Source organism: Tupaia chinensis, unplaced genomic scaffold (genome assembly GCF_000334495.1).
Source record: "Tupaia chinensis unplaced genomic scaffold, TupChi_1.0 Scaffold144255_1, whole genome shotgun sequence".
Lineage (NCBI taxonomy): Eukaryota > Metazoa > Chordata > Mammalia > Scandentia > Tupaiidae > Tupaia > Tupaia belangeri.
In genome coordinates this window covers 4,061,049-4,070,617 of record NW_006204113.1, presented here as the reverse complement: position 1 = coordinate 4,070,617, position 9,569 = coordinate 4,061,049, and the positions used below count along the sequence as shown (strand labels likewise).

Sequence of the window (9,569 nt, the reverse complement as noted above, 5' to 3'; positions counted from 1 at the left end):
GAGCGCACACACCCTACAGCAAAAACCTCTCCAAAAAAAAGAAAGAAAAGAAAGAAGCAGAGTGAGAAAATTCGTTCCTCTCCCCTCCATGGGGCATGCTCCGATCACAGTCTCTTTTTGGGACCAGCAGTTAGCGTAATGGCTTTGTCACTGGACGCCCATGTAGTCGACCACGGTTCACATCCCGGACTCAGTAGCTTAAAACTCACGCCATGTGCGTGTGCATGAGTGCCCAGGACCCCAAGAGGAGAAAGGACAAGGGATTGCGGCGTGACCATCTCCCCAGGGGGTGATTTCTCGCTTTCTGTCTCTCTGTCTCTCTGTCTGTCTGGTGGAGCGCACGCACCCTATAGCAAAAACCTCTTCAAAAAAAAAAAAAAAAGTGACAAGAGACCCCAGCCAGAGATGCCCCAGAGCTAGCTCTATGTACTTGCCCTTGCTGGGGCGGGGCCAGCTCTGCAAGGCCCTCCCCTTTCCCACTGTCCTGGAAGGGTGGGGGCCAATCAGGCTGAGCAGGGATGCACTCTGAGCTGCTGCTTCAGGACAGTTTGTACTGCGTCCTGAATCCGAGCTAGGCAAAGAGGAAGGAGTTGGTGGAGACATGTCACTTCAACAGCTGTGTCTGCCCCCAGTCATCTCCTCCCAAATGCGTGATAAGTTAACTCCCACTAAGAAGTCAGGAGCCAGTAGCATGTCCAGCTCTGCCTGGTGCCGTGGGGGCTGCAGGAAGACATCCACCTTCTTGATCATTCTGGAACCATGGTGGGAAGACAGGGACCAGTGTCTGAACTGACAAAAAAAGAACAGAAGGGTGTCCTAACCTGTAGGAGTTCTGGGAAGGGTGAGACAGGCCTGCTCCCAGGGACAGGTCCTAGAGGAGGAGTCCCTAGCTGACCCTGTACAATGGGTGGCATTGCCTTGGCAGTGAAGCTGTTGTGACTCCAGCTTGGGGTGTTGGCTCTACTGGAGAGAAGCGTAGACTCAGAGATGAGATGGGTAGGCTGGGCCGTGGGAAAAGAGCTTCACCAGGGCTTCAGACTACCCACCAGAGCCTCGGAAGTCCAACACCCAAGACTTGAGGTTGGACTTGTTCTCAGCGTTCAACCGATCCTTCCTCATAGTCCTGTTTCTCCAAGACCAGGGACACTCAGGAAAAGAGCCAACCTGGATGGTTTTTGGTGGCCACCACTGGCAGTGGTGTCCAGTGTTGCAGCCGGGCAGGGGTAGATGGTGGGGATCACTGGGTTTCCCATCAACCCCCTAGGAGGATGGAGGGAGTACAGAGAGAGGGGCACCCAATGGGGTTCTGCTGACATACAGTCCATGCACTGTAACCAGGGAACCTTCCAGGCCCCTCAGTGAATCTCCCTGACTGTTGGTCTCTTTATCTGTGAGATGGGGTAACTACCTAATTGATGTTCTACAAATCCAGTGACAAGACACATGCATGTACTTCTGGGTAACTGCCTGGTAAATGATGGTTCATCCAGTCATTTCCTTTCACTACTCTTCTGTGCAAGAATCCCCCCAGATACTCCTGGGAGGCCCGTGGGATGATGTCTAGCCTGCCACAGCCACCTCCACCCCATGCCCAGTCAAGCATGTCTCCTCTTTAGACCTCTGTCTCCTCATCTATGAAGTGAATCTTAGATTAGTGCAACTCTAAATTCTGACTTTCTTGAATCTGTGGTTTTATGTTTCTCAAACCACTGTGCACCTCATTAGCTGGGACTGCAAAACTCCACCAGGATTTCAGCCTCAACTTAGGACAACTCTGGTCTCCCTTGGCTCCTTCTTCCTTGGACTATGGGACAGGGACCCAAGGAAGCCCCTCCAGCCTTGGCTAAGAGCACCCTGAGTCTCTCCTTTATTCCATTTCATAAGGGAAACCTACAGTGATGGCGCCAGGGCCGGGGCTGCTTTTCTGTAGTAATTAGCAGGGCTAATTGCATCTGAGAGGTCGAGCACGGGCATGCCCTTGGCAAACTCCAGGATCTATGCTGATGTGACACTACAGGAGCCCCACCCTCCTCCATCCAGGTCGCCTGACTTTGGAAGATGATTCTCACACCTCGGCAGAAACTTCTGGAGGTTGTGAAGACACAGGTGCTGGGCCCCACCCCTGGAAATTCCTATGAGCAGGTCTGGGGCTGCACCTGAAATTTGGCATTTCTAACAAGTTCCCAGGTGGTGGTGTTACTGCCGATTGCTTCGAGAACCACCCCAGAGGGAAAACGATGGCTGAGAAATGGGTGCTGGGTGCCCCTGCTGCCCGGGCCACAGTCAGCCAGCCCTGTTGGGAGGAGGTGGGTGCCGGGGTGGAAGGGTTCTGTGATAAACCAGCAGTGGGGCTGACAGACTGTTCCTGGTTTGTTGCAAGAATTCTCTTTGGAAGGAGGGAAGGGAGTGAATGTGGAGCAGAGAGTTGCACTCCAACATCTCCCCAAGATGAGCTCTCAGACAGTTCGCAGTGGGGTCCATCCCATTAAGCTGTGCTGGGGAGCACTCTGGCCCTGGGGGACACAGGAGTGAGGGACCCCAGGGAAGCAAAGGAACCATCTTAGATTTCTCCCCCAGGGTCTGCCCAGCCTTGGAGTAAGGATCTGAGTAATCCACTGGTCCTGGCCAACCACCTGCAGCCCTCTGCCCCAGTCCCTGCTGCCCTGTGACCCTGGCCCTTTGCCAGGCTAAGTTTAGCTGTGAACTGCATGGGCCGCCCCTCTCTGTGGGTAAGGGCGGGGGTGGAGAGGAATTGAGCAGACTTCCTGCCTGCTTCCTGGCAAGCACACAGACAGAAGCCCTCCCAGTGACCCAGGCTTATTCAAAGCCAAACTCACCAGCCGATGTCTTAGACCACAGGTGTGTAACAGCCGCGGAAGGTGAGAGTTTTGGGTCAAAGCCGAGGCGGTCACCCTTAGCACTGGGGAAGTGGCTCTTTGGGGAAGTGTGTGTGTGTGTGTGTGTGTGTGCACACGTGCACATGCATACATACGTTGCAGGGATGTGTGCATGCACACACACACATATCTGCCGCTTATGAGAGGCTCCCATCTACCTGTTCCTTCCCTGAGATTCCAGACCCTTATTTCTTCTCCTTGTTCCTCTGTCCTTGGCCTGGCCCCCAGGGCAGTGTTCCTTATAACCTGGCCCACGAAGGGGAATTAGCACAGGTGGAGAAGTAGCGCAGGTGCCCACCTCAGCCCCATCTCATGGGGCAGAGCAGCTATAGCCCATTTTCTGTGTTGGCCTGGCCCTCCCTGCTCCAGCCCTAGGGTGCTGCAGACAGAGCCAGCCTGAGCAGGGTTTAGCAAGGAGCAAAATGACAGCTGGCTTCCAATCCCAGGGGTGGAGGAGGCTGTTCAGGCCAGGAGGTGAGTCAGAGGGAACTCCTGACCGGTAGGAGGCTCCCTGGCTCTGAAGGCTGCTTTCTCCTTTGCCGGGAGGCAGGGTGAGCAGGGTGATGTGCCAAAGAACAGCAATAACAGTGGAGTGTTTTGTGCTTTCAAAGCACTTTTGAGCGTGTGTTCCTGCACTCCAGGGACTAGGGCAGGGCTGGTGTGCTTGGCAGGTAAGAAAACAGGAGCCTGTGGACGCTGAGGGGGAGGGCGCTGCTATGTGTTGGGTGCCCAATCCATGCCAGACTCCTTGCTCAGCACCCAAGGTGTACGGTGTGATTTCACTTGAGACTCTCAACATCCTCATGATGTAGAGACAGTTAGAACTCCACCTCACTAGCAAAGCAGGGAAGCCTAGAGAAGCTACGCGGTCCACCCCAGGTCACCCAGCAAGGGGCAGAATCAAGGTTCTAACCCAGGTCTGCTGGGCTGACAGCCCAAGAACCTTCCATGTCACTGCACTGTTTCCCTAGCACTCCTGCCAGAGTCCTATTTGTGACGCTACTATTGTCAGGGTTACTATGGGCTGCCCACATCCTGCGAGAGTTCTCAGAGGGGCGTCTGTGTGGCCCGCTTCATTATTATTATTATTACTACTATTTTAGAGAGATTTTTGCTATTGGATGTGTGCACTCTATGGAGAGACAGAGAGACAGAAAGCGAGTAATCAACCCCCAAGGGGGATGGCTACGCCACAACCTCTTCTCTTAGGATTTTGGGCACACACGCACGCATGCACCATGCGTTTTAAGCCGTTGGATCTGGGACTCAAACCGTAGTCACTATGTGAGAATCCGGCAATGAAGCCATCACGCCATCTGCTGGAACTGGCCCACTTCATTATTAACCCCATTGCAGGCAGGTTCGTCTGTGTAGTCCCATCCCATCTCAGCTTCCCTCTTGTAAGAAAACTTGCTCAGAGGCTAGCATTTTGCATAGCACTTTCAATGCATTCTCTTGTTCAAGCTTTATAACAGCAGGTATTATTATTCCCATTTTACAGATGAAGAAACTGAGGTTCTGAGAAGCTCTGCTTTGTCTAAAACCACATCTTGTAGGTCCACATTGCTGGTTCTAGCTCTGTCTTGTTTTCTCTACAGTCTGCTCTCTTAACCCCTTGACCTAGATTCCGTCTCGCCAGTTGGTTTAGATTTCAGAACCATGCCTGCCCCAGTACGTCTGCTCTCTTAACCCCTTGACCTAGATTCCATCTTGCCAGTTGGTTTGGATTTCAGAACCTTGCCTGCCCCAGTATGAAAAGGCTCTTAGAGCCCGTCATCCCAGCAGGCATGAGGGTGTCCATGGGGCACTGTAGAAGCTGCTCGGTAGAGAGGAGAAGGGCTTCCCTGATGTAGGGGTTGACGAAGGCACCACCCTCCAATTGGTGGCATCCTATCCTGAGTTGACCTTGACTCCGTCCTGGGTTGGGAGTTGCCAGGGATATTGCTGTGACTGGGCAAGGCCCGCCCTGCCCAAAGGCAGCTGTCTATGGTACAGGGGACGTGAAGGTCCTTCAAACCCCCGAGTTACCTCCTCACTGGTTATCGCCTGGTAATACTGCTCTATGCCTTACCTTAAACTGATGTGTGTTATTCGGCCAGCCTCACAGTTTTGCCTTGGACTACCTGAGCAAAACTTTCCTGGATGTTTTTCTAATGTGGAAACCTGGGCTGACCTGTTTCTGCAGTTATCTAGCAAGCTGCTCCTTGGCTTGGGGAAACAAAACCGGCTAGATGCCCGTGTCCTTTTTCCTTACCCCACCCACCTTCCAGCCTGACTTCCCCTACCTTCTCCTATTCCCCATTCCCTTCTCTATGGAAGCCCGTGGGCTCTCCTCTTCCAAGCTCACCTCTGCCATCTGAATTTGTCTCCTAGCTGGATTTCAAGCCTCTTGCTCCCACCCCTTTGGGCTCCTGCTGTCACATGCAGCTGTGCAGAGGGTGGAGCAGTCGGAGTCACATCTGAGCAGCAGGCTTTGCCCAGGCATGGCTGGCAGCCAGCTCGAACCACCTACATCCTGCCCCTTGCCTGGTACAATCTGCAAAATGTCCTCACCTGGTGACAAACTCCTTCTCCTGGGCACCAGTTAGAGCAAGATTTTCATTGTGCAAATTCAAGAGCAGATCTCAATCCAAAGAGAATGGGCTCAGGTCTACCCTGAAACTCCTATCGGCCAGTGTTGCATGCACCAGGAGGTGATGGAAGTTCTCTGAGGCATCAGTCGTCCGTCAGTAATCTCAGGACCTTGAGTGATTTGCTTTGACCACATGCTCTCTTTGCTGAGCTCAGGCAGGAAGCAAGTCAGACAATGTGGAAAGGGCGGATTGTAATTCCCAAGTTTCCTGCTGGAGAGAGGAGAGGGTGTATGGGAGGCTTACACAGTAAGACGACACTTCCCAGAATTTGAAGTGGTTGGTGTTAAAATACAGATTCTGACTCAGTGGGTAGGGTGGGCCTGGGATTGCATTTCTAAGGAGATCTCAGAAGATATTGCACTCCTGGTTCACAATTTGAATTACAGTTTATAAGGGTTTAGCCCTTCCCTAGGAGACCTAAAAATCCACTTATCCTGAAATGCATCCTTTCACAATTAAGAGGGCAGATTTAGGGACCAGCAGGTGGTATGGTGGTTGAGGCACTGGACTCCCACATGGCCAACTGCGCTTCAAGTCCCAGACCTGGCAGCCCCCAAATCACAACAAATAAATAGATAAATAAATAATAAATAAACTTTTTTTAAAGATCAGTTTTTAAGTTCAGATGCCTCATGAGAGGTGAACCAGGGACTCATTCAGTCTCTGGTTGTCACCAAGATTGTCCTGGAGAAACACTGAAGGCCAGGAGATCTGTGTCTGCATTTGGGGTCTTCCAGACCAGGAGAGGCGTACAAGAGAGAGAAGACGGGCCTCAAAACTGTGCCAGTAGTTACTGTCCAATGACTGTGCTGTGCCGGTCACTGGGCATGGATCGCATCCATCAGTACTGTGACCCTGGGAGGTGTACATAGGGAAACTAGGGCTCAGAGAAGTGAGTTCACTTGCCCAAGGTCGCCCAGCTATTCAAAGGGCTGGCTTTGGACCCTCTTGTCCACAACCATTAAGCTTTACTATTAAGTCACTGGGAACATCATGACATACTTGACTATGTTTTTCTGTGCAAAAATGTCATGACTTTCCGGGTGACTCAATATATTGCAGGAAGATGAATTCGTTAGGTGGCATTCACTAGGGAGGGAAGGAGATGTTATATTCAGGATTATCTTGGTTTTGAGTGATGGAAACAACCCAAACCAACTCAAAGAAAAAAGACTTCTTTATTATCTTATATGACTAAAAAGCCCAGCTGGATTGGCAAGGTGGTGTGCTTTCCTCTGTGTTGGCGTCTTTCTCGGGCAGGTTCCTTTTTCTGATGGCCAGAGAGCCATCACTATGGCAGATGTAACCCTGGTCCCTCGACAACCCTAGCAACAGGGCAAGTCTTTCTCCCCATTGGTCCCAACACATCCTACATCTCTCTCCCATTGGCACGAATTGGGTCAGATGCTCTTCCCTGAACCAGTCACAGTGGCTGTAGCTTGAGGAAGTGGTGGTGTGGTCAGATTGCCTTAGGCCTGACTTACATGTCCAGCCCTCAAGTTTGGGTCTGTGCTTTTCCCCACCCCAGCCATGGGAACTGGGGAGAGAAAAGGGTTGGTTCTCAGGGACAGTGAGGCATTGCTACCAGCAAGAGGAATGTCTGGACAGTCAGAAAGAGATATCCACCACGGGTAGGGCCTTTGAGGTCTTTCTCTCAGGGCTAGGCTGAAGCACGTGACGAGGTTGTAGGGAAGAGAGCCAGGGTTTGGGTAGGAGAAGATCCGAGCTCTGTGGTACGAGGGGCCAGGGAAGACGTGGTGTTGAGTGTTGCTTGGTATGACCATTGGTCTCTCTCTTTGTCATCAGGCCATGGCCATGGGGCTCTTCCGGGTGTGTCTGGTGGTGGTGACAGCCATCATCAACCACCCACTGCTGTTCCCGCGGGAGAACGCCACAGTCCCCGAGAATGAAGACGAGATCATCCGCAAGATGCAGGCACACCAAGAGAAGCTGCAGCTGGAGCAGCTGCGCCTGGAGGAGGAGGTGGCACGGCTGGTGGCTGAGAAGGAAGCCCTGGAGCAGGTGGCAGAGGAGGGCCAGCAGCAGAATGACACACGTGCGGCCTGGGACCTCTGGAGCACTCTCTGCATGATCATCTTCCTGATGATTGAGGTGTGGCGGCAGGACCATCAGGACGGCCCCTCACCCGAGTGCCTGGGCGGTGACGAGGACGAACTGCCTGGGCCAGGGAGTGCCCCCCTGCGGGGGCTCACTCTGCCCAACAAGGCCACACTCAGCCACTTTTATGAGCGCTGCATCCGGGGGGCCACCGCTGATGCCGCCCGTACCCGGGAGTTTGTGGAAGGCTTTGTGGATGACCTGCTGGAGGCCCTGAGGAGCCTCTGCAACCGGGACACAGACATGGAGGTAGAGGACTTCATTGGCGTGGACAGCATGTATGAGAACTGGCAGGTGGACAGGCCTCTGCTATGTGACCTCTTTGTGCCTTTCACACCCCCTGAGCCCTACCGCTTCCACCCAGAGCTCTGGTGCTCCAGCCGCTCGGTGCCCCTGGATCGCCAAGGCTTTGGCCAGATCAAGGTGGTCCGAGCCGACGGGGATGCTCTGGGCTGTATCTGCGGCAAGACCAAGCTCGGGGAAGACATGCTGTGCCTTCTCCATGGCAAGAACAGCGTGGCACAGCCCTGCGGGGGCGAGATGGAAGACCTGCTGTGTGCCAGAGGGTCCCCATACCTGGACACGGTGCAGGTCATGAAGTGGTTCCAGGTGGCCCTCACCAGAGCCTGGCACCGCATTGCCCGCAAGTACGAGTTCGACCTGGCCTTTGGCCAGCTGGACACCCCGGGGTCCCTCAAGATCAAGTTCCGCTCAGGGAAGTTCATGCCTTTTAACCTGATTCCAGTGATCCAGTGTGATGACACAGACCTGTACTTTGTCTCCCACCTTCCCAGGGAGCCTCCTGGGGACACCCAGGCTCCCAGCACTGACTGGCTCCTGTCCTTTGCTGTCTATGAGCGACACTTCCTCAGGATGACGTCGAAGGCGCTGCCTGAGGGCTCCTGCCACCTCAGCTGCTTGCAGATCGCCTCCTTCCTGCTCTCCAAGCAGAGCCGCCTGACTGGCCCCAGCGGGCTCAGCAATTACCACCTGAAGACGGCACTGCTACACCTGCTGCTGTCCCGGCGGGCCTGCGACTGGCAGGCAGAGCAGCTCGACAGGCGCCTGCACGAGCTTCTCTACTTCCTGGAGAAGAGCCTGCTCGAGAAGAAGCTCCATCACTTCTTCATCGGCAACTGCAAGGTGCCTGAGGCCATGGGGCTCCCCGAGGCTGTGCGCAGGGCCGAGCCTCTCAACCTCTTCCGGCCCTTTGTCCTGCAGCGAAGTCTGTACCGCAAGACAGTGGACTCCTTCTATGAGATGCTGAAAAATGCCCCAGCGCTCATTAGCGAGTATTCCCTCCATGTCCCTGCAGACCATGGCAGCCTGCCGCCGAAAGCTGTCGCATTGTAGAGCATGTGGGAGCCCAGGTCCGGGACCCGGCATCCCACATGTCACGCCTGTGGGGCACCTGCCAGCCTGCTCTTGGAAGAAGCAGGTCTTGTTGGGAGCTGTGGCCCAGCCTGCCTGAAGCCAGGGCCTGCTCTGCAGAGGAAGCAGAATTCCAGCTGGGAGCTAGCTGGCCTTTCATGGCACAGGGCCTGCTAGGAAAGCTGTTGTTTGGGTTTGGAGAGTGGCCCTCCGCAGCTCACTTTCGGATCACCACAAACAGCCACAAGGATGCCAGGACACTCTGACTCTGATTTGGGTGTAATCCTTTCTGCATCCCAGGTCCAGTCTGTCCTTGAACATTAGCCGAGGATCTCTAGGAATGTTGACAGGGAGCCATGTTTAGACCTACCCCAGACCCCTGGGGACCTTTGGCTATCGGAGCCACAGCACAATAGGGACAGGTGGAATTCACAGCCTTTGATCCACATTCTGTACCACAAAAGGGGTCCCACTGTGGCTGCCACATTTTTTTATGCTATTTGAAAAAAATACCTAGTGGTGAGTCAAACCCCCCAGTGGGTACGGGCCC

The 9,569-nt window shown here is 53.9% G+C and overlaps 1 protein-coding gene across 5 annotated transcripts in view; it reads left to right on the top strand.

The window, feature by feature from the left end:
* The window catches only part of ITPRIP (inositol 1,4,5-trisphosphate receptor interacting protein), a 24,981-nt gene extending 15,953 nt beyond the window's left edge, over positions 1–9,028 (top strand). For all 5 annotated transcript variants that reach the window (XM_006166418.3, XM_006166419.3, XM_006166417.3 and 2 more), the window contains one exon: positions 7,337–9,028. In XM_006166418.3, coding sequence (XP_006166480.1) covers positions 7,340–9,001 — 1,662 coding nt within the window. In that variant the 5' untranslated portion in view covers positions 7,337–7,339 and the 3' untranslated portion in view covers positions 9,002–9,028. The remainder of the gene's footprint in view (positions 1–7,336) is intronic.
* Positions 9,029–9,569: the final 541 nt, after the last annotated feature.